Source organism: Lucilia cuprina, chromosome 6, assembly GCF_022045245.1.
Source record: "Lucilia cuprina isolate Lc7/37 chromosome 6, ASM2204524v1, whole genome shotgun sequence".
Taxonomy (NCBI): domain Eukaryota; kingdom Metazoa; phylum Arthropoda; class Insecta; order Diptera; family Calliphoridae; genus Lucilia; species Lucilia cuprina.
The window spans coordinates 62,836,287-62,861,150 of record NC_060954.1 but is presented as its reverse complement, the minus strand read 5'-3'; the positions used below and the strand labels follow the sequence as shown (position 1 = coordinate 62,861,150).

Sequence of the window (24,864 nt, the reverse complement as noted above, 5' to 3'; positions counted from 1 at the left end):
TCATAATGAGTCATACTAACGGATATGGTTAGATCGTCATAGAATGAAATACTTCCATGTGTTACAAACAAAAAGACAAAATCAATCGTTTAGATAACTGATAGCAGTTTTTTTTATATTACTAAATCTAAGAATGATCGTTAACATTCGATGTTTTAATGGATTTACCAAAATATAATGTTTCTTTTAAAGTATACCGTTTTAGCAAAGGAAATTCTTTTTTTTATTATATATAACAAAGTAACCGAATATAAACTTTTCATACAACCCTCGTATAAACTTTAATAGAAAGAAATATGTATATAACGTAGATATCCGGTTATTGTGTAAAAAATTTACCGTAAAAAAATGTTGTGAAATCTTCTGCATAAAAAAATATTTTAGTTGAATTTAAAATAACCATACGAACTGTCACTTTCCCAATGCATAACCTATTTTTACGCATTAAAAACCAACTAAGTGTCTTAACAACACATAATTCGTCCCAAAATTCTTCCCCAAATCACAAGTATCAACAAACCCACTCAGAAATATCCGCTTTAAATACAACGCGTACCAGACACAACTCTGCGCCTGATATGGAATTACAACGTTCACGATCATTAAAATCAATACGAGTGCGTAAGATTTCAAAAGGATCACTCAAGTCCTTGAGACGGGGAACAGTATGTGTCACAGTAAGCACACATGCTTCATCAGTATTTTATGATACTGATACGGAGGTAATAAAATGTCGTCATCCCTTTACGAGATCAATCCTTTTGTAACTGATTCATATGTGCATATTATATTGTATTGTTGTTAGTAGGTCCCGTGTTTTATTTACACTTAGCAATCACATCGTCTTAAAAAATCATCCTTATATATATTTTATCTGTTCTTATTGTCAATTATTATTTGTGTATGTTATTATGTACTCTCTGTGATTTGTGTGTGTGTGTATTTTTATGTTTTTTTTATTTTCATTTCCATACGCGGTTGTCAACAAGTATATTTAGATCACTCATTTTCTTGAACATTGTCATAATTTTAAAATTATAGTTTGAAAAAAAAAAACTGCTTTTAAGAGTTTTAAAAATTGTTATAATGTTTAAAAATCACTATTACATCAAAACTAGTAGATATCAAAGACTGATATTTTGTATTTCTCTGGTAAAAAAAAAGAAACTTGAATTTGGAGTAATGTCAGTATTGAAGTAAATAGGCGATATGTTTACATATTCATACATACATGATTTTTAAATTAAAGCAAAAAAACGTAATTCAACTTTTTTCAATTATTCATTAGAGTGTGCAAAATATAATTATTATTGATAGCACTGTTATTCTTAATTATGTCTTGTTTTCAACTGATAGTTTATCAGATTTGCTTCAATATTAACAGTTTATAATTATTACTTTTTTGTGCTAATATTAAATAACTGAATTTGACTTAAGGCATATTTTTTTTTTTTTTTTTTTTGATAAATTGTGTACATTAGTGTGTAAATAATTTTACCTTTGACCTTTTATATTGTTAAATAAATTGATTAATTGTAGTGTCAGCTTCCTTATATCTGGGACAATTTTTTTTTTAATTTTTTAAATTGTGAAGTAAGTGAAGTTGTGTTATTAACTTGGAATTTTATGTGTTGTTTTTTCGCTCAAATCTCCGTTATATTTCGGATCGAGTACTACTTCATACGTTTTTATTACACCTTGCTTTATTACAAATGGATTATAGTTTTAGATCTGCTTTTCATGTTATTGTATTTTTTAATATTTCAGACGTTATACAGAAATCTAGCAAATTTCTTTAAATAATAATAGGTTGTCGAAATCTAATCGAGATTTTACAAATGTTATGCCATTTTATAAAATTATATGTATGTATTTTTATATGTACATTGTACTTAGTATACATGTACTGATTAACCTTATTCCAATTATATGATATTATTGTACTTGTTATGTATTTCTTATTTCTTATTTACTTACATTGCCATCCATCCCTTTTACTTTTGTAAACTTATCTAATCATAAATAAAAAAAAACAAAATTTACTTTAGTCTAGCCATTATAGTATATGTATATTCGATTATTTGATTACATTATACTTGATGACATTTTGTGTTAAGAATAATGTTATGGTTTTTTTTTTTTTGCAAATATTATTTGGAATTTATTTCTAAAACTAATATCTACTTAAACCGTATTTTGCATTACACCGTAATCTGGGCAAGTAAAAAGACTAAATTCATAGACTAATCAATAAACTAGTTTATAGTTTTTAATATTTTAAAATATTTCATAAAATTAATGTCTATAAATCCATAGACTTCTCAATACGCTAGTCCATATCATATTCATTTGACAAATCTAAAGCTTAGTCAATGGACAAGAAAAAAGGCCAGTCCATAGACCACTTTGTAAATACACTAGTAGTCAACAGTGTATTTTGAATCGAAATTTTTTCTGAAACTCCGTCACTAAGATAAGAACTTACAAAATTGTAATTACAATTGCTTTTTTTTTCTTACGATTTTTACGATTTGCAACTAATCGAAATGCAAATAGACCAGCTGATAGAATATAGTAATTAGACAAGTCCATACACAAGTCAAACTCGTAGTACATAAACTATTCAATAAACTTCTTCATGGACTATTTAATTGAAAATTCCATGACCAAGCCCATTGACTGGACCATAGACTTTTTAATAGACGAAATGTAATTTATTACTTTTAATACCAAATAAGTCTACTTTTATAAGAAATTAGTACTATTTCATAATTTAAACTTGTACAAGCTCGCCAAAACTATGGTCTGCTGCACTACGAGAGTAGACTTAAAAAATGTCACATTTTTTACTTAGTCTACGAAAATTAGTCCAGAAACTTAGAACAACTGAGGAATTTTGGATAGCCAGTTGAAATTTGACTCAGTGATTTGTCTGGGGTATCTCAATTAAAATGCTAAATGTCACCATTAACCCCATGTAGGTTAAACCAGATATTGGGGGTTAAAGGTTACAACAATAACTTTATTATTTATTCTTACGATCATAGATTAAAAAAGAATGTACTACAGCTCTAAAACAATTAGTAGTATAATTCTCTGTAGAATTTATAATTAAAATTTTTGTGACCTTTGACCGGCAATATTAATAATGATAAGGAGAAGCTACATATGTGCAATTTCAGATTTAGCTATCTAAAATTCCACATCAAAAACATTATTTTGCTGGACTATATTCGAAACGATTTACACATTTATTTTTGTAATGCTTAAAATTAAAACCATGTACAGAATTTCTTAATTTTTGTGTAAATTTCGTTTTTTTTACATTAACATACATACTAAATATAATTATTTATTTATTTTTGTTTTTAATTTATTTTATTTTAGGGAGAATATATAAAACACCCTGTACTATATGAGCTTAGCTACAAATATGGTTTCACAGATAATTTACCAGAAAGCGCCTTACCCAGTCGTCTTGAAGAAATCAAAGAAGCAATACGACGAGAGATTCGTAAAGAGTTGAAAATTAAAGAAGGGGCTGAGAAATTAAGAGAAGTAGCTAAAGATCGTCGTTCGTTGAACGATGTTGCTGCCATTGTTAAGAAAAGTAATAGTAAAATAGCTGAGCTAAAATCTGAGCTGCAAGAGCTAGAATCACAAATATTACTAACACAAGGTAATACAGTCGTGACACATAATGATCGTGGTAAGTATATATATAACATTGCTTTAAATTCGTTAATCAGAGTGTTAGTATTAGGGACATACCATGGTATTAGTTTTGCCTTTTGTGATCAAGTAAAGTTTCACAATATCGATATTCGTTACGATTGTGAGCGGTTTCATTCTTTGATATTTACAATGCAATTTAAGCTTTTCAACAGCTGATTTACATACATTAACAATTTATGATAGTTTATGTTTGATTTTTTTAAAAAATTTTGAAAGAAGTTACTAAGGAAATTTCTTTAAAAAACGTACTTCTTTACTTCCTCCAAGATAATGCATATTCCACATGTCCACCATTTCTGGTTTAGATTTTCTCCTTTTAATTTATATGGAATATTTTTTGTCTCTTTTGTTTTAGTTTCATTTATTTTGTTGTTTACAATTGTCAGCTGTTTTAATGTAGGAATTACAAACACAATAACGCATCAAAAAAACTATACACTGAACTCCACTAATAATAATATTTTCGGTTTTTTATGCAATGTATAAAATAAAAAAGTAGATTAATTGATTACTTGACACCTTTATCTAAAACTGTTTTTCGGTTGTGTGTTTCTTTTATTATCAGATATTCTCTCGCCAAGTTCAAATAATGTCAGATTAAGCGGCAGTTCCCAATTTACAAATGATGGTAGTGTTGGCGGTCTTATTTCCAGCGGTCATGAACAACTCAGCGCCAATGATAAACTTCTCATATCATTGGAAAAACAACTAAACATTGAAATGAAAGTGAAAAATGGGGCTGAAAATATGATACAATCCCTTCAGAGTGGACACTACGGCAGAGATAAAAAACTATTAGCAGAAGCTCAACAAATGCTAACGGATTCAAAAGCCAAAATTGAATTCTTACGTTTGCGTATATTAAAGGTGAAACAAAATAAAGAGCATGCCCAAAAATTATCACAACAAATCACAGCTAACGCAAATGAAAATGGTTCAGTTGCTGGTTGTGTATCTCCGCAACGTTTAGAAATATCACTTGAAGAGCGTATCGAAGAACTGAGACATCGTTTACGTATCGAGGCAGCTGTTGTTGATGGAGCTAAAAATGTAATACGTATATTGCAAAATAGAAAAGTACCAGATAAGAAGGCGTTACAAGAGGTAAGTGAAAGTTATTTTTAACATTTTTTAAACGTATCTACTCTTGGTTACTTAATAATGAATTATAAATCTTTCACATTTTATTTATTAATTTTAAATACATTTTAGGAAATTTTAATTTAAAATAGTGTTTAAATAATAAGCTGTGGCTTTTATGAAAATGATCAAGGAAATCTATTATGTATCTATTATATATTTGTAAGATCTGACAATCGTATATCACAGCTTTAACAGTTTAAGCAATCCATTATCACATATCTTTCTAAATAATAACGCAGCGAAATTATTTGCTAAAACTACACAAACAGCTGACTTATATAACAAAGTCATAACAAAACTTTGCATCTTTTAGATTTTAAAACGTCAAAATAAACAATGCATCGTTTCACTGTTTTGAAACTTTACATGTATATAAGATTTAAAGTTGTGTTTAAACTTTGTATTAGTATATTTTGGAAGTCAGCCGATATGTTCAAAATGGACTTTGTAAACTTTGACAAAAATCGCATGTGTTTAGTATTTGGACTAAGTTTAAGATGGTGCCAAAACCATGATTTTTGTTTACAAAATTATCGTTGAAAAACAATACGCTGTCGATATAATTCGCGCAAATTGAGTATATTACCCGGTATAACTGTTTCCGAGTTATGCGTTGTTTGCATTTCTTGGGTACTTACGTCGTTTGAGGTAATATTTAATTAAATTGATGGTGATCAAATAGTACCTTGGATTAATTTATTGTTTGGGGCTTCAATTTTCTATATAAAGGAATAGGTCGATTGGAGGATTTTTAGACTTTGTATGAAAAATATTCGGTTTGGGGGTGAGGCTTTAATTTTCTTTTTACTCTCTTACATAGGGGCAAACTATATGCCAAATTTCTTTTTACTAGATACCTATATATATTTGATTTTATAGTTACATAGATATTGTCAAAGACGTGCAAAAAAATTATTAAATGCATGGGTTCAACTGATAATGAACTGGTTTATATTTATGTGAATCATGCATTATTAGCGTGTCATTGGCGAGCATGGGTTCGTCATTAAAATGAGTACTTATAACTAATCATGTCTTCAATTACGTTAAATTTATTAGAATTTTGGCATATATTTAAAACGAATATACTGAAAATATTTCTTCCTTTTCAACAACATAAACGTTTTTTTGCTGGGTTGTTTTTCCAAAAATGATGATATGACTAAGCAATTTTTATCATCTATTAACATACGTTTGTATGGGCTATTTTGTTTAATTATTTTGAAAGAACAATTACGCAGTCTGTAATAATAATTTAAATTTTCACTTTTCTCAACATCTAAAAAAATATTTTGAGAAGGCAAGAGACAAATTTAAAACATCCCAGCAAAAAGTTACATGACAAAGTCATAATTTAATCAGAGGTGCAATGATGACGAAATGGTTTGATTTAGGTGCATGATTTTAACATTAGCATGTCATTGGAGATCATGTGTACATGTGAGAATTTCGAATAATCGGACCAATGCAAATTCGATGATTCGAAAACGATGTTTCATTGGTTCAAACTATTTGTTTAGTATGTATATTTTAAAATAATATTAATTAATATGTAAAATAATAAGATAACAATCTGAATTTATTTTTAAAATTTTGAAGACATTTTTTTTACTGTGGAAAAATATGAATTTAGGAAAGAATGAGTACGCTTTGCACCAATACAAAATTTGCTGGGATATGTATGTTTCGTTGTACTTAATACTGGATGCACACTCTCGTATTTATGTTTGTATTTTTCTCGCAGGATGTATAATATATAGACTAGACTGTACACTAGGCTATACGCAAGACTATAGACTAAATTATAGCCTAGGATATAGACTAGACCATAGACTAGACTATTGACTAGACTATATACACTACTAGAGACTAGACTATAGAATAGACTTCAAACTAGACTAGTTTATAGACTAGATTATAGACTAGTCTATAAACTAGACTATGGTCTACTATGTTTATTACTTATAAAAAGTTTTAAACTTAAATAATGTACAGAACTTTCCATTCCTGGTGTAATAACACTATTAAATTATTATGTTTAGACGTTTTTGATAAAAATTATTAACATATGTTTAGTTCCTACTGTAATGACCTAGGTGAAAGAAATGTCAAGCGTACCGAATCAGTTGGATGTAAAAACAAAACAAACACACAAAAAGTTAGTAGTATAACTTTTAAAATTGTTTTTCGTTTTAGAAAACACTGCTCTATATCTCAAAATATAGCACAACAACAGTGTGGTATTATGCCAAAAATTTGCTTATATCCCTCCCTAATAAACATATCTGTCACAAACGATGTCGTAAATAAAAATAAATTTCGTATCGTTTCGGTAAAAATATATACATATTTATGTGTAAAGTTTTTCTTGATTATTTCTAAAGAGAGTATTATTGACAACATCAAATATGAAAACTATGTATTGACGTTGTCATGATTTCTACGTCATATTTTTCACACTATTTGCTATTTATATACAATTCCGGCACAATTAACCCAAATCTTTGACTATTGCAAAATCGACGAATTTGAAAAAAGCAGAACTAAAGCAATCCTCATTTTTAGTTACATCTACGTTTGATAAAGATATTTTTTTTCAAATTTGTAATAATTTAAAAACAACTATGTTGATTTTGAGTGAGCTTTTCGAATAGTGGGTGAAGTTTTATGTATATAGTGGGGTTTAGACATAAACTTTTTTTAATTTTTTTAAATTTAAGTTTAACTTTGCAAAATGAAACTGTGATTTTCATAAATTTTGCAATAATAAATACTAAAGGATAACGATAGTTATTAAAGTACTTAAGATAACAAACTAAGTTTTTAACTTTTGTTTTAATTGCAAGATTTGTATGGAGAGTTGCAAAGTCTATTTTTTAGGGTTAATGATTTCGATTTAGCAACAAATTAAATTTCCTGTGTTTCGGTTAAGAGTGAAACATTTTCCGGCATTTATACACTGATTTCAAAATATCAAAACCAAAAATATATATGTACACATTCGCATGTACATATATGTATGTATGTATGTTGTACGTTTCTATATGTATACATTATTTTAGGAGCAAAAGAAAATTCAACACTTGTTTCCACAACAAATTCTACAGTCACATTCAAATCAGTTGCACGCGAGACGTGGTGTTGTTCGAAACATTTTCAATATTTTTTTTACTAAACTTTTCTTTTTGTGAATTTCTTTTCCAAATAAGCTTTCAAAATGATCAGTAGTAACCGTACAAAAACATATGTTTTTAATAAAAAATAAAATTGAATATACAAAAAAGTGTTTTAAATATAAATCGTAATGAAATATAAAAACAAAACTATTGCATAATAATAATACATGATAATTAATAAAGGAAATTACATTCCAAATATGAAGAAAAAATGTGAATTTTACAAAATATAGAAAACTAAAATTAAATAAAATTATTCGTATTGTCCCAAAAAAAAGCTTTTAATATTATTTTTAAGATGTTTGCGTATGAGCGGACGCATGAATTCAATTTTCGAAATTATTATATACATACAAACTGACTGACATACACATGTATTATACATATGTATATATGTATGTACATACATACAAAATGTATAGTAGGTCATGTGAAAATATTAATTTTTATTTGCTACGACATACATTTATATTTCTATTATAATTTCTTGTTCTAATATTATAAATTTTCACTTTTAATTTCATTTATTTTTCTCTTAACATCAACGTAAATACATACATACATACATACATACATATGAATATGTATGTATGTATTCTGGCACAAGTGATTGTGATTGTGCAAAAGCTTCTTAACTTAACTTTTATTTGATGTGATATTTTTCTTTTTCATTTAAGTTTAAGTATAATTTTTGTTTATTTAATAATTTTGCATAAATAAAATTTTAAAGAAAATCTAAAATAGATAAAATCCTTAATAATTATGTTCTCAATCAAATTCTTATAAAGATTTTTATTACTATCTAACTTTAAATCAATTAGATTTAAAATAACTGAAATATAATATACGATAACATATGTACCTGAACTGAATTAATGTAACCGTTTCATTTAACTGCTTAAAAACGGTAGCTAATGTTTTAAAACCCCCCATAACAAAAATACCAAATAAAAAAATATATTTCAAAAATAATATTAAAAGTTCTTTTTAAATAATGAATAAATCTGAAAGTGTACGAGATGAATCGTTTTATTGTTAATTAAGTGAAATGTACATGAAGAAATAAATTTTAAAAATAGACTCATACCTGCAATGAACAATTAATTGGAAAACCTGCTGGTCACCACTGCTATAACTACATACCTCCATACACTTATAGTATGTTTAAAATACGCCCTAGTTTTGTGTTTTTTATTACTTTTTTTTTCATCTTCAAAAAGACATAATGAAACATTTTGAATCTTGAGTGCCCAAGATAAACCATAAAGGTGAATAAATACCAAGTGTTGCTTGTGTGGGAAGAAGAAGTGTTCCCAAAATAAAATAAATATAAACAGATCTTTAGGAAAAAAAAGTACCAAATGAAACAAAAAGATAACAAATAGTTATGCAAAAAACATGATATTTTAAACAAATTATATACAATTTAAAATGAGCAATCGTGAACAGCCACCGCCAGCCACTGATGATAAAGGATCAGAGGCGGGGGCAGGTTGTATAAGTTCGCAAGATTTTCGACAAAATCATTCAACGCAAAGACCACCTATGCCGCACGAATTAACGGCAGAATGGACAGTTAGTGCTCAGTTGAAATTTGCCAGAGCTGGGGAAACAGTTAAGAAGGAATTTAGTACAAATGACACAGTCAATCCTGTACGAGTGTTTTATAAATGGAATAAAATTGATGATAATACAACGGCAGGCGGCACACAATATGAAGACGACAAAACATCGGATTTATTTAAAAGAACTTCTTCTAGATCTTCAGCTCGTTCTCAAGATCCTGTGAAGGTGATATTACAGCATATATGCATAACTGTTAGTCTTTTACTTTTATTTGTTTTTTAACGTGCATTTTTTTAGAAAACCAATTCATCAGAACTTCAGAAAGGAGAGAGCTTTCGTTCCACAACATCATCAATGACTTGCGGTGATGTTGGTGGAGGAGATTCTGCATTTAGTGGTTCGAACACTTCAAATAAACCTCAAAATGACTCGTTGACCACTGAAGTTAAAGATTCATTAACAAACTTTTACGGCACCAGATGCCGCAGCACGTGTAACATTATAGTTACTGCTGTGGCGGATTTCTTATCTCCCACTGACATGCAAACAATTGATAATATGTCTGTTGAAAATACTGAAATGGATATGAAGCCATTTGTGTTCAACACCACAGCTAGTTACACTGTGCAACCCGAAAAGGTAGATTTTATGTAAAATAAAAGGATTTCGTACAATGAAATTAATTCAAGAATGAATTCAAATAATTTCTATTCTATTACGAATTCTACTAAAATTTAAGCATTACAAATATTAAACATTTTTAAACTAATTTCATTGTACGCAAATAATGGAAGGAAAATTCTTGACAAACCACTGAAATCACTTATTTGATATTGAAAAAAAATAAATACCCCACTAGATTTGACATTTTGGGCAATAGTTTTGAATTATTTACCAAACTCGTTTAATCTGTTCTAATTTCCTATACATTTAAAAAATATTTATTTGCAATCTAACGCTTTAAAATAACTGGTTTCATGTAGTTTGGTATTTTGATTAAAGAAATTTACATACGGTTTCACTAAAACGTATCGTAACAACATTATATTGCTTTTAAACACAGTTTTTCGACCAGGCTTCGTATTCAGAAAGAGCTAAACAATTAAATTTACGCGATGCGGTTTGTCAAACGAGTGACACTGAAATGAAATATTTTGTTCAACATGAACGCAAGCGAAGTCCATTGGAGCGACGAGATTCACGAAGATCATATGATTATAGAAGAGCTACAGTGGATGATTTGCTACAGCAACCCGGATTTAGAGGCCGTATCAGTGAGGAACACTCTCATATGGTAAAAATAATAGTAATTCTTTAGTAGGTAACTTCAATTGATTTATTTTTTTACTTAGCCTTCCTATATACCTTCACCGACTCAAACTTCCAAGTCGTCTTCGTTACCTCGTGTTTCTTCGTTGATGGGAGGCGATGCGGAAAATAAAATTAATGAAAATTGTTTTCCAGAAAAGCCCAGCCATTCGGATACCCAAAAGAAACCACGTACAGTTCATATCGATGTATATTGTACTGGGTCCGAAGACGACGATCAAGCCGATGCGGAATCTAGTTCGGATTCTGAAGACGATAAAAGGCTTGATCAAGAATCAAATTCAACATTTCAAACTGTTCTGGATAATGAACAAATGCGCTTAAGACATCAAAGAATAACGGGAAATTCTCTGCCCCGTCGATTAGCGGACAACAATGCCACGAAGCTACCTAAGCAAAAATCTGATAGCTCTCAGAATATAAATATAGGTCATGCTATAACGAAGTCCAGCACTGCTGAAGAAATCCATGAATCAAAACAGTTATTGTTTCGCAAACATGTTGGCGATCAGAGAGCAGTAAAGCTTCAGAATCTTCGACAAAAATATCTACGGCAATCTTCAGATGATACCTTAAGTTTAGGCTATCCAAATTCATCAAGGTCAACTGTTCGTGACAACACTTGTAGTAGCATATCAAGTATATTAGCGGGTCAAGATGTCACTGAAACTTCGTGTAAAGAAACTGATGAACTAGAAGATCTTTCATATTCTTTAGCAAAATCTGATAGTTTTGAATACGAAAATGCTTTGGATCGTTTAAGAATACGACAAATGGAACGCCTATGGTCTCGCAGTCACTCAAATGAAGACGAATCCAAGGTACACCAACCTGGAGGTAGTCATTTACAAAGCATTTCTGAGGTTACAACTTTCCAAAGAAAATCTCCATGTCCTTTAGTAGTTAATCAGCAAGATACTTTGCCAACTCAAATGGAAATCGTATCTGAAACGGACCAAAACTCATCGTACTCAAATGAAACATTCAATAGGTCGTCACCCGTTAATGTATCAAATTATAAATTTCAGCAGACCTCGCATTTTCCGAGAAATAAACCTGGATTTTTACAATTTTTTGGTCCGCATTTGGAACAACCGCAAACTTTTAACGTAGATATGTTGTCCCAACAGCAACAATCTATTCCTGAACTACAGAATAAGGAATCAACATTACTCTATCCAAATTATGGTGCTGGTTTACAACGCTGGAAAAGCGAAACACGAGACAACTTATCGGCTTCGGGTACACCAGTATTAACACCTACTGTCTTAAGTAGGCAAACGTCTCCACAACCACCTCTACCTCATCAAACTCCTCCTCCCTACAATATAAATTTCCAACGCAGTGGTAGTGAAGCGCCACCTAGTACTACTAGTGCCATTACCTTTCCCATAACGACACCTACACCAGCTAGACGTTTTGATATGTATAATCGGCCCAGTCCCGCTATCAGTGAGGCATCCACACAGCCACCACCTCTGGGATATTCCTCGGAATACCTTGACAAGGCTAAGATGTTTGGAAAAGTTGTAGCTGCACGTAAACCAGGTCACCACGTTGGTCCTACAAAAAATCCGAATTGTTCTTGTGAAAGCTGCCAAAGATGGTTAGCAGAACGTTTCCAAATACGTGGACGAGTTTTTTCTTTAGGTGAAATGCCGGTTTTAAAAAGAGCTACATAATGCTTCGCCTACTCGTAATAAGTAATAAAATAAATACATACTGCCAATCTGATAGATACTACTTAAAAAATTATTAGAATTTTCTTGTGCATTTAGCATTTCAATTATGTGTCCTAACCCTAACAATAATTACATTAGATTAAGATTTTTTTTAAATTATACTAACGGAAATAAATATATTTTAAATGAAATTAAAAAAGTTTTAACTGTTTATAAATTTTGGTGTTAAAAGTTTAGCACAAACATTTAAGTAATTTTCGATACCGTTCAAAAAATATACAAAAATTAAAGTCTTACTTCGTCATCTCGCAAATAAAGTACCTAAATAACCTAGATAATATTAATATTTTATGTACTATTAGGAAATATTAATTTAATTTAGTGTCTAGTTTGAAATATACATTTACGTAAGTATGTATGTATGTATTTCTATATATTAATGAAATAATAATGGAAAGATTTAAGTAATTTGTAAAAGAAACCAAGAGTAGTTTTAAAGTTCACATTATATTCTAACATTTTCATTAAAAATATCAAAGGCACATGTCCGTTTATCGGAATCATCTCGAAAGTTGGACTTATTGCGCCATTCTTTGGATTTGCGACGTCTAGAACTACCGGCAGATTCTACAGCTGCTCAACAATTGAAGTGCGAATTGCAGTCGGTCCAACAAGCCTCCTCCCCCGTACCATTCAATTACACTTCCCTGCAACCGTTTCATGGTGGTTTATTAGGCGGTAAACCATACCAGCAGGTATCTACTCTAGGTCGATGTGCCAGTGTTACTGGCAAGCTAGAAGTACGTTTAATGGGCTGCCAGGGCCTTTTGGAAGATGTCCCGGGTAGATCTCGTCGTGATAAAGACAACAATTCTAGTCCTGGAGATTTGCGAAGTTTTGTCAAGGGTGTTACATCGCGTAGCAGTTCCAAAAGCTATTCGGTCAAAGATGAAACATCGTCAGAAATTATGGCCGTTATAAAATTAGACAATATGACAGTGGCTCAAACTTCTTGGAAACCATGTTCGCAACAAGCATGGGATCAAAGATTCTCTATTGATCTAGATCGCTCCCGTGAACTCGAAATCGGCGTATACTGGCGTGATTGGCGTTCTTTGTGTGCCGTAAAATTCTTACGTTTGGAGGAGTTTATTGATGATGTTCGACATGGCATGGCTCTGCAATTGGAGCCGCAAGGTCTGCTGTTTGCTGAGATAAAGTTCTTGAATCCAATGATTTCACAAAAACCCAAGTTGCAACGTCAACGCATGATATTTAACAAGCAGCAGGTTAAAAATATTCCACGTGCCAAGCAAATGAACATAAATGTTGCAACGTGGGGCCGTTTGCTCAAAAGAAATGCTCCATCCACTTCCAATCTAGCTGGAGGAAAGATTTCCAATCCAGCAAGGGAATCCAGCGAATCGCCCATATCGCGTACACCTTCTTCTGGCACTATAAACCAAGAACCAGAACCATATTCTCCAGGAGTTTTAGCTCAAAATATGCACTGCGAACCGGAAGAGCCAATTATTGAACATGTTGAGACGCCTGGAGAAATACCTGACCCTGCAGTTTCTGGTCTCAGTGGCAAACGTCCATTGTCAATGCAAGGTATTGCTGCCTTACCACCAGAAAATACCTCGCCCCAGCAACCTCAAAAACCACAAAATACCGTTGCTGCCAACAATAATCTACATTTGAATATAGTGGGCAAAAATTCACAACCCAATCCAATACCAAAACCACCAACAAGTGGCTCGAAGCAGAATACACCAACCGATGTACTACCGCCACAAATACCAACATCGTTGCCACCTAAATTGGATCAAGAGGTATGTTTTTGCAATTTAATTTTAATATTTTTAATATTTCCCAACATTAAAATAAGAGTATAAAAACGCATGTGCTTCTAACATTCCCTATTCTCTATACATTTGACTGCAATTAAAAAATATCATGTACATATCTATTTACATACTACAATATGTATATCATTATTATCATAGTAGTAGTAGCTCGATTAAATGTCCACACAACATACATTCATATGAAGTTAATTAAATTTTAGCTGGGTTGTATTATTGAATATTTTGAAATTTTATTTAATAAAAACGACTTAAAAGTGTAGAAGAATTTACAATTGATGATTTTAATTTGAACCTGTATTTTTTGCCAATTAAACAAATATAGAAATAGAAGAGAAACATTTGGTATAAATTACTAGACAGTCACATAGCAATGAATTCATAAAGTTTATTATTTCTAATGTAGTATAATTAGTTTTAAAATAAAGTTCCTTATGTCTTGTAAAAATTTTAAAACTGTTTGTTTTTCTTATATTAATTGAAATGAAATATAGCTTATAATCAAAATCTAGAAAGATTTAAATAAATATTCGAAAATTTTTTAAAGACATTAAAGACATGATGGAGCATAATAGTAGAATTAGGTTTACCACCCATATATGTGTCATTAACAAGTTGGACCCGGCAATTAGAGAGCTATTAAATGTACAGAACATATTGTTTATCATTTGGTATAGTGTAAAAATGTTCGGTGTTGTCATAACTAATGGTCTTAAGTAACGTTAATTTAAATAAAATTACAATTAATTGAACTCAAAAATGTTAATATTTTCCCCAAGTAGGTATATAAAGATTATGGATATATATATGTACATATGTACTTAGATATTTTATAGCATTCTGTTTCCTTTTCTATATACATTCATACTGCATAAATATACATACATATGTTTTAGCTTAATATTTGCTTACATTCATATGTACCTATTGTTGTTGCCGTTTTATTTTATTTTGCGTATTTTGTACAATGTTTTGCTTGTTTTATTATTTTCTTCCTTCTTGATTCTTTATATTATTTACCTTCCTACAATATATACAATTTGAAAATTTTTGTCCGTTTACAATTGTCGACACAACAACAGTTACAAAGTGTCTTGAGTGAGTTTGACTTTTTAAATCAATTGGATTCGCAACCTAATACTTTACAGCGTCCCCAAGAACGCCAACAGCTGCCACAACAACAGCAGTCGCAACAAACACATTCTTTACAGACAACTCAAAAGCCTCCGCAACAATTGTTGCCACAAACCTATATTGCCTCAACTAAACATCAAGTTGTACAATATCAGAATGTCCTTCCGAATCAGCCTCAGTTGCCCTTGTTCACATATCATCAGTCATCGCCATCAGTCGCAGCATCAGAATCATTTATTCCCCAAGTTCCAGAAAGTCCAGCATCACCATCAACTGCATCATTTTCCCCAACTGTTGCTAATCAAACAAATCAAATAACAAATATTGCTAACAATAATAATAATAATATAAACAGCAACAACGAACGTAGTAACGATAGTAATTGTCATTTTGTAATGAGAAGTACATCTCAAAACAAACCTCACTTAAATATAAATATCCAACAGTCCCAAACACAGACGCAGCAGCAACAGTCGTCACCTGCCGTCACAGCAGCCAATCCATATGTCTTGAATGATTACTATCATCGGCCTGTGCTAGCAATGCCACCAGTTGTGTTAATGGGTGGCGATCAAAGTCATGACATGAGTAGTCCCATAATTGAAATGCCCCCTTCCCCAGCTCCCATTGTTGAATATCCGGAAGATGAAGACAACACCATTTCTCATCAATATAGTATAGGCGTTGGCGACGGTTTCCAAGTAGAGGTTCGAAGTTATTATTTTGTTTTTGGTTATTTTTATTAATGCGAACTTAGAAAAATATTATGCAAAATAAATGAACATTTTGGCAATAAGTGTTTAAGTTTAACAAAATCTGTAGATAAAAACCAACTCTACATTTAATAATATTTTGCATAATATTTATATAAGTTTTAATTTAATGCATTTTAGTTTTGGTTATTTTGTTTTTAAAATTACTAATAAATATATAATTTGTAAATAACAAATTATAGCTTATAGCTTTTAGAATTGCCCTTAATTTTATGGCACCAATAAAGCGTTTTATGTTCCCATCTTAAATATCAGCTTACCAGATTTTATATTATCATATTTATATATAAAAGTTTCATTAATTAGAAATTTCTTTATAAAATAATTAAAAAATATCAAAAAAAAATAGGTGAGAATTTGGATCCTTTAATGTAATGCCATAACTACTGCAAACTACATAGATTATATTAAATGTTTATTGTGTTCGTTAAAGCTTTCATCAATGATTTTTTTGTTAAAGTGTAGGCTGTTAAATGTTCAATAATTCACAATTTTCACCGTCTGATTTTGTTTCTTTTGTTTTTTTATGTGTTATTGTTTGTGTTTTTACATGTTGTTTATATTTTTCATAACACAAATGTTGTGTCTAACAATTTAACGAAATATAAAACATTCACTAACTGAAATTCTAATAAAAAGAAATTCAACTAATCTATAATTTAAATAATACATACAATGTTTTAATTAGATGCGTATCTTGCATCTAAAGTCAAAGGTTAAAGATGCTTAGTTATTACTTTGCAAAGCTTAAAAAACTTTTGTGTTATATATGAAGAATAATATAGAACCCATTGAAAGGAAATTGAAACGAATTTAATAAATTTCTAACAGTTTTTTATTCATTAGGTTCAGGTTAGGTTCAGTTATGTAGAAATTCCCACCTTTATCAAATCGATTTTCTCATCAGTGAATATACATATATGCATATTTGTTACTCTAATTGTTTCTTGTTTTATTTACGTTCTTCATCACATTTATATGTATAAAAACTCCCCGACTTCAGATTGTTTAACCTTTGTCTGTCCGTTGTTCATACATATATAATTATATACATACATATATTTTTGTTGATTTATGTTAAATAAATTCATAATTTCATACCATGTTTTATAGTACATAAACAAATACATATGTATGTATGTGTGTATTAAATACAGATTTACTAAAAAATATATATATATATCCATATTTATAAATTAAACCAACAAATCTTACAGGCTCATATTAATCTTGTTCATATAACTATTGAACCTACCATACCTTTACACTTGGACACGAATTCTACTGCAAACAATTCTGATTTGGCTTTAAAATCCGATGATATTACAACAATAATATCACGACCAACATCACTAACATCGCCATCTAATGTGGCAACAACATTTACTAGTACTGTTGAATATTTTATTGCTAATGTAGAAGATGAAGATAAAACTATAGAAGAAACGAAGGTAATAAATCCTGAAATCCCGCATTAGATTATAACTTTTTTTATCAAGTTCTAAAATGGAGAAAATGAGAAAATGTTATAAATTAGTTTTGAAAATTGTATATCATAGAAGTAATGCAAAATATATTTAAAATATTGTTCCACATCGTTGATATACACAATATCAAAATCGACAATTATAATTTGGGACAAATTCAAAATTCTTTTTATATTTGTGGTGGTGTAGTAGAATAAACAACACTTATTCATACAAATGCAATGTATATATATATAGATTGATCCACTTATGGTTAAGGATATAAAAATGATTTATTTGTAACTAGACTAATTACCTTTTAAATATATCACAAACTCAAAGTAACAAATACATATAGGTACATATTCCTTTTGCTCCAAATAATTTTAAATATTGGTAGTAACTTGGAACTTTTCCAAAAATCTCCTTTAGACAATAAGTTTTTAAGTTGTTTTTTATAAATAATATTCTGAAAAGTAGTTTATTTTTCTTATTGCTACATAATTGTTATTAAAATATGTATTTCCAAATAATGAGGTTGAAAATAAAAAATTAAAATTTCAAATCTTATACACATGATTGTTATAAGACAATGAGTTGCATGATAGTGTAAGGCATTTTGTTGCTCAAGATCTTTTCTTCATTTTACGCCATAAACCTGACTTTGTAGTGGTTGGGTTATTAAGATCGTTTGAGATCCTCAATCCTCTTGTATTAAGTAACAAAACTTTTTGCTACAGTAGCCATATATTCGTCTATACTCACGATACAACTTCGAGGATCATGAGTGTTGATCATTTTCAAACAGCTCTCGTGTTGAGGTCTTATGTTAGAAACACAAAACATAAGCACAATTGTTTAAAAGCTATTGCAAGAATAATAAAAGCATATGAATATTATATCGAACATATGGAAATATACACTTACTTGTTACAATTTAGGGGAAGCAAATCTCATCCCAAAAAATGCAACAATACTTTTGTCAATTTAATACTAAATGATTGTTAGAAAATAGAAAAAACTTAATCCGAATATTAATCACAATAAAGTCATTATATAAAACAATTAAACGTAATATTTATATAACTATATATTTATATACAAATAAATACCCAAAACTAAACCTTAGGCATGAAGATATTTGTTATATTAACCATTTAGCACTGTTAGAGTATGTTTTATATTTTGCCTAAACCACTTACTAATGTTTAATGTTTTAACTATTAGGTTATACCACAATTTAGCAACGTTTCTATAAGCAACAATAATTTACAACAACAGCAGCACTATTTACAACAGTCCTCTCCAATAATACAGGAACCTCCAACACCAATTATTTATGGAGGTCATGTATCGGCAAGTGAGGCTTCTGTGCCGCAATTTCCTCAACCTGCTCAGCGCCAGAATTATCATCAGTCACCTCAGGCGACACCATCTTATCAGCAGCAGCAGCAACCACAACAACAGCCGATTTATCAAAATCAATTTGAATTACAAAATTCAGCAGTAAGTCAACAGAATGCTCGTCGTAATGTCGCCAGAGGCTTACAATATCGCGATTCGGCATATGAATTAAGACGCCAGTCGCAAAGCCTTATTGCATCGCCCGGTATTCTCTCAATGGACAATTTCCGTATGTTGAGCGTATTGGGCCGCGGTCATTTCGGCAAAGTGATATTGTGTCAGCTTCGCACGAACAACCAATATTATGCAATAAAAGCCTTGAAAAAGGGCGATATCATTGCTAGAGATGAAGTTGAATCGTTATTGAGTGAGAAACGTATTTTCGAGGTGGCCAATGCTATGCGTCATCCATTTTTAGTTAATTTGTATGCCTGCTTTCAGACAGAGGTAAGTCTGCTGTACGTTCTTATATCCATTCAAGAATTCTATTGATATAAATTGTAAATCATTTAGCAACACGTATGTTTTGTAATGGAATATGCTGCCGGTGGAGATTTAATGATGCATATCCACACGGATGTATTTACAGAACCACGGGCTGTCTTCTATGCGGCTTGTGTAGTTCTCGGTCTACAGTATTTGCATGAAAATAAAATTATTTATCGCGATTTAAAATTGGATAATTTATTGTTGGACACAGATGGTATTAATATTGTACATTAAATAGACAAATGCATATTATTTAATTCAACTAATTTATAGGTTATGTGAAAATTGCTGATTTCGGTTTATGCAAAGAAGGAATGGGATTCGGAGATCGTACTGGTACTTTTTGTGGTACACCAGAATTTTTAGCACCTGAAGTGTTAACGGAAACTTCATATACTAGAGCAGTTGACTGGTGGGGTTTGGGTGTGTTAATATTTGAAATGCTGGTGGGAGAGGTAAGCTTTTAAAACATAAATAAATAAATTATTCATTTTTAAAAATCTATTCATATTTCGCTTTATTTATATTTAGTCCCCCTTCCCAGGAGATGACGAAGAAGAAGTTTTCGATTCTATTGTCAATGATGAAGTTCGTTATCCACGATTTTTATCTCTAGAAGCTATTGCAATTATGCGAAGGGTAAGTTCTATCAAGCTGACACTATTTGATTAGTTAGCAAAGTGTTAATAATATTTTACTTTCAAACATCCAGCTTCTACGTAAAAATCCAGAAAGACGTTTAGGTTCATCCGAACGCGATGCCGAGGATGTGAAAAAACAAGCATTTTTCCGAACGATTGTATGGGATGATTTATTACTGCGTAAAGTAAAACCACCGTTTGTACCAACTATAGTAAGTTTCAATTTCACATTTAAACAATAGATTACCTTGTATTGATTGATTGATTTTTGTTTTTATTGCAGAATCATCTGGAAGATGTGTCAAATTTCGATGAAGAATTTACATCAGAAAAACCGCAATTAACTCCACCAAAGGAACCCCGTATCTTGACTGATGAGGAGCAAATGTTCTTCCAAGATTTCACATACACCGCGGACTGGTCTTAATGCCAACACTCATTTATTTATTTTTATATATTATATACATACACATAAACATACAAATATTCGAAAGTAAAAACAACTTTATTTAGTTAATTAAGTGCCTCATTTGTTACTGGCAATTTTCATCTGCTGCAAGCAAATATAAACCCAAACATATATTTTGTTTTTAATTTCATGTCGCTCATTTGTGAGAAGACCGTCGTAGATCCTACAGTGAAAAGACTTAAAAAGTCCTTTTTAAATCAATGAATTTTTTAAATGTATTTTAACAATAAAATATACATACGTGTTGCAATATATAACTACAACAACTCATTTTAGTTTTGACGTATATGCCATGATGACAATAAAACTCTCTTATACCCAAATACAAGGATAATTTTACAAAATAAAATCTAAAAGATTTATGTATGTATGGGAGCTAATTTGCAAATTATGAGCTATGACGGCCTTGTTGAAATTGAGCGATAGCGATTACTGTTCTTTTTAATTAAACTCTCTCTCTCAAGGAGCCAAACAAATTGTTTTATTGTTTTTAGCCTTTAACATTATTATTCTGAATATTTTTCATTAAAAATTGCGTTAAATGGAAAAATTATTATGTTTTCAAAACAAGAAGGATATATAAAAAAACAATGCTTTTTGAGAGCAAATTACAAAACTTTGTTTCTACAAGACGTTTTGATTGCTTTTGTAATATTATTAATTGTAATTGTAAAATTATGGAATAATTGCCAAAATCGTATTTCTTTTATTAAAAATTCAAGGATTTCTTAAACTTAATCTTTTATAATAAGCATTTAAAATACATAAATACATAGAAACATAAATAGATATTTCAAGTATACAACTTTTAAACGATTTTTTAAATGCGAAAATATACATACACACACATGCATACATATAAATACATATATATTTTTTGTCAAAGTACATATATTAAGATTTAAGAATTTAAGTAGCATATTCTAACATAGCCACTTCTCCAAATATTAGTCACTTTTATTAAGTAAAATATTTTAGTTTTGTTTTTCTTCCAGTCGGCCAAAATAAAACCATTTTCAAACAAACAAAATGATCTTGCGAGTTTATATATTTCTTTTTATTTCACTCTTTTTACAATAAGAATATTTTATTTTGTCAAAAAAAAGGAAAGAAAAATCATGTTTAAATATTGTTTACCATTTTACTTTTAGCAGACTCTCCCTCCTATCTAAGCCATCTAAACTAAATTATTTTCCTTATCAGCATTAATGTACTAAAGTGTATTATTTTTTAAGATTATTATTATTTAAACATTTATAATATTACAAGTTAAATAATGTTGACATTATAATAAATAAAATAAAAAAAATAAATAAATATTATTTATTTTTAACAATTTAACACAATTAACAGCTTGTTGTACACATATCGTTTTTATTACAACAGGAAATTGCTTCAATATCAAAAGGTAAAAATAATTTAATAAGATATGCATACTTTTTGTAAGAGTTCCGATGATCAATCTTCGAAAAGACGATAGTATAAAATATTTGAAGATGTATCACATAAAGCTAAAAGAAAACTAAAGTAATGGTTGTTATTAAAAAGTTTCTATGAATTTTGTTATATTTTACTATAACTCACCTGCCATCATTTAGTTCTTTTCGCTTCAATTTGTTAACTATATTCAGGTCCAATTCTTGAACAATTAAAGATGGTAAAATAATGAATTTCTTTTTTTCAATATTTTCAGCTTTGAAAAAAAGCAATTGTAGTGAATTGTCGTAGCATTTATCAACGGAAGAGTATTTTTTATCTAAAGTAGAAAAAGTGATAGTTATTCATTAAGCTTTTTGCGTATTTATTTGAATAAGAATGTCTAGACGAACATTTCCGACTGTTCGTCTATATGATACTTGTTATTAGTATACTAAAGTGATAGTTATTTATTAAACTTATTACATATTTATTTGAAATCAGTAAGAATATATAGACAAACATGCCCAACTGTTCGTCTATATGATAGTAGTTGTTAGTATATACTAAAGTTTGAGCAGTTTAACATTGCAAAACTGATATTTTGAAATGGGCGAAAAGAAGTAAAATTTCCTCCATGGGAGTACTGAATAAGATCTCATGTTTTTATTTGATTACAAATTCACCACATCCCAAGAAGTATTTTTTATGTTTCTTTTTTTTGTAACTTTAAGAAGTAAAATTGTAGTAAGTATTATAGAATACAAAAAATTGTACTCAAATAATAATAACAAAAATATATTTATTTATTTATCAATTAACTCCAAAATTTAATGGATTCTTTTCGCTTCTTTGTAAATCAATAAATATCAATTCCACAGAAGGTAAAAATAGTTGAAAATGATATACCTATATACAAATGTTAAATAGTTTTGTAGATAGGGCTTTTAGTTTTGGTCAATAAAATCTTTAATTTTGGTCAGAGGAGTCCAATTTGGCCCCTATTCTGCATTTCAATTTGATTCGAAATTTTCTCCGTTTGGAGAAAATCGAAATGATTCTGCATTTCGATTCAACTCTCCGCGACTTAAAAAACAACTTACAAAAACGTAATTACGATCGAAATGCAGAATACACACAATCGTAACTGAATGCGTAAACGTAATCGAAATGCATAATAAGGGTGATTAAATTAAATCGAAGTTTGGAGCACCTAATACTTTTTATTCTAAATTTTCCATTCCCCTTTGATATGAAAAAACAAACTTTCTAAGTAAAGTCCTTAACAAAAAAATCAAGAAAAAATGATAAATGAATTAATAGCTAAAATAAATCTCTTATAAATTTATGAATATCGTCATAAGTTAAATCCTAAACAACGTTTATAATTTACCCAATATTAAGTCCAGATAAATGCGACATGCTACCGCGCAATGAGCTTGTTGATTACAACCCAATTTTTTAAAATCGTCTATCTAAAAAATTAAAAATATGTTTATAACAAATGAACATTAAGTTTGAATTCACAACTACTTACAACAGTTAAAAATTTCATGTTAACATGGGTTATTCAATATTTTTTATAAAAATTTACACTCTAAAACTGGGTTGTTGACATTGATACACCATGTTACACCATTTGGTACACTTATAAATAAATTTTCAAACTAAATAAACAGTAATTAACGTTGAGATTTCATTTGCCACCACTGACAATCAAAGTAAATTAATAAAGTAGCGACATCTCTTGTTGTACAACAACATCTACAACAAACACATGTATTTTGTTTTTGGAATAATCCAGCAATGTGTCAAAATAAAATTTAAGAAAATTTCCTTTAACAACAAAGTGAACAAAACCTAAATATAAAATATTACTTTTAAGTTGAAAATATTAAGGATTTAATTGTATTGTATATATTATAAAATTTATAACACTTTTAAACTACTTTAAAACCACTTTTAATTAATTTTTTCAACTTTTTACAAATAGCAAAACACAATTTAAAAATGGCGACATAAACAACGTTAACAATTTTCAAAACAAACTTTGACAACTAATTTTATTTTTCTATAGAAACTATAGTTAAAAAAATAGTCAGCTGTTCAAGTGATGCTACTTTATTAATTTACTTTGCTGACAATTATGTCAGTGAAGTCAATTCAACAGCTGATTGTTATTGTTTTTAAATGAAAGTTGTATACAACTGTCAAAATGTACAATTTCGAGTTGCCAGATGCACAATAACATAATTTTTTTACATAGGTATTAATTTAATTTTAAGGATACCAAAATAATTCAAATATATAATTAAAAGACTAATTTTTTGTTTCATAAATATTTTTTCATGGAAACTGTTTAAATTGTAGTAATAAAAAACAAAATTTCGCAATAAAACGAGTATACAAAAACAAAATTTCCTATTGTTTTTGTTGGGCTACTCATAAAGGTTTCCAGTGGTAATCTAAATTCATGAAAATCTCGTAAATTTATATAAAAAAGTGGGACAATGTGTATGTGTGTTGCATTGGCATAGCAGTGAAATAGAGCATTAAAAATATCAGGAAGCGAC

The 24,864-nt window shown here is 29.6% G+C and overlaps 3 protein-coding genes across 18 annotated transcripts in view; 2 read left to right on the top strand and 1 right to left on the bottom strand.

Annotated features, from left to right (window-relative positions):
- Positions 1 to 22,221, top strand: part of LOC111675923 (serine/threonine-protein kinase N) — a 36,270-nt gene extending 14,049 nt beyond the window's left edge. For 3 of the 11 annotated variants that reach the window (XM_046953665.1, XM_046953663.1, XM_046953664.1), the window contains exons 3-13: positions 3,388 to 3,709; positions 4,301 to 4,839; positions 13,171 to 14,466; positions 15,582 to 16,340; positions 17,624 to 17,857; positions 19,100 to 19,723; positions 19,790 to 19,979; positions 20,039 to 20,220; positions 20,297 to 20,404; positions 20,478 to 20,618; positions 20,690 to 22,221. In XM_046953665.1, the coding sequence (XP_046809621.1) occupies positions 3,388 to 3,709; positions 4,301 to 4,839; positions 13,171 to 14,466; positions 15,582 to 16,340; positions 17,624 to 17,857; positions 19,100 to 19,723; positions 19,790 to 19,979; positions 20,039 to 20,220; positions 20,297 to 20,404; positions 20,478 to 20,618; positions 20,690 to 20,833 (4,539 nt within the window). In that variant the 3' untranslated portion in view covers positions 20,834 to 22,221. Of the gene's footprint in view, positions 1 to 249; positions 723 to 3,387; positions 3,710 to 4,300; positions 4,840 to 13,170; positions 14,467 to 15,581; positions 16,341 to 17,623; positions 17,858 to 19,099; positions 19,724 to 19,789; positions 19,980 to 20,038; positions 20,221 to 20,296; positions 20,405 to 20,477; positions 20,619 to 20,689 lie in introns of those variants that run through there. The other 8 variants (XM_046953660.1, XM_023436804.2, XM_046953661.1 and 5 more) reach the window with 8 other exon arrangements.
- Positions 7,886 to 13,146, top strand: LOC111675925. 6 transcript variants are annotated; one of them, XM_046953672.1, is made up of 5 exons: positions 7,886 to 8,179; positions 9,275 to 9,845; positions 9,918 to 10,259; positions 10,684 to 10,914; positions 10,973 to 13,146. In XM_046953672.1, exons 2-5 carry the CDS (start codon positions 9,486 to 9,488, stop codon positions 12,629 to 12,631), a joined length of 2,592 nt encoding a protein of 863 aa, XP_046809628.1. In that variant the 5' UTR covers positions 7,886 to 8,179; positions 9,275 to 9,485; the 3' UTR covers positions 12,632 to 13,146. The 6 variants fall into 6 exon arrangements, with proteins under 6 accessions (XP_046809628.1, XP_046809625.1, XP_046809623.1 ...); XM_046953669.1 differs by having other exon boundaries at positions 9,099 to 9,845; XM_046953667.1 differs by having other exon boundaries at positions 9,066 to 9,845.
- Positions 22,066 to 23,988, bottom strand: LOC111675927. Its single transcript, XM_023436807.2, has 4 exons — positions 23,829 to 23,988; positions 23,685 to 23,766; positions 22,460 to 22,631; positions 22,066 to 22,397 (listed from the first exon to the last, which is right to left on the bottom strand). Exons 1-4 carry the CDS (start codon positions 23,844 to 23,846, stop codon positions 22,334 to 22,336), a joined length of 336 nt encoding a protein of 111 aa, XP_023292575.2. The 5' UTR covers positions 23,847 to 23,988; the 3' UTR covers positions 22,066 to 22,333.
- Positions 23,989 to 24,864: the final 876 nt, after the last annotated feature.

Excerpts from the sequence above, each read along its gene's own strand:
- LOC111675927 (XM_023436807.2), bottom strand. Across the intron at positions 22,632-23,684 it reads TTATCTGGACTTAATATTGG|ATAAAAAATACTCTTCCGTT; the intron begins GTAAATTATAAA and ends TTTCTACTTTAG. Across the intron at positions 22,398-22,459 it reads AAAGAACTAAATGATGGCAG|TTTTCTTTTAGCTTTATGTG; the intron begins GTGAGTTATAGT and ends CCATTACTTTAG.
- LOC111675925 (XM_046953672.1), top strand. The coding sequence starts at position 9,486 with ATGAGCAATCGTGAACAGCCACCGCCAGCCACTGATGATAAAGGATCA. Across the intron at positions 10,260-10,683 it reads ACACTGTGCAACCCGAAAAG|TTTTTCGACCAGGCTTCGTA; the intron begins GTAGATTTTATG and ends TTTTAAACACAG. Across the intron at positions 10,915-10,972 it reads GTGAGGAACACTCTCATATG|CCTTCCTATATACCTTCACC; the intron begins GTAAAAATAATA and ends TTTTTTACTTAG.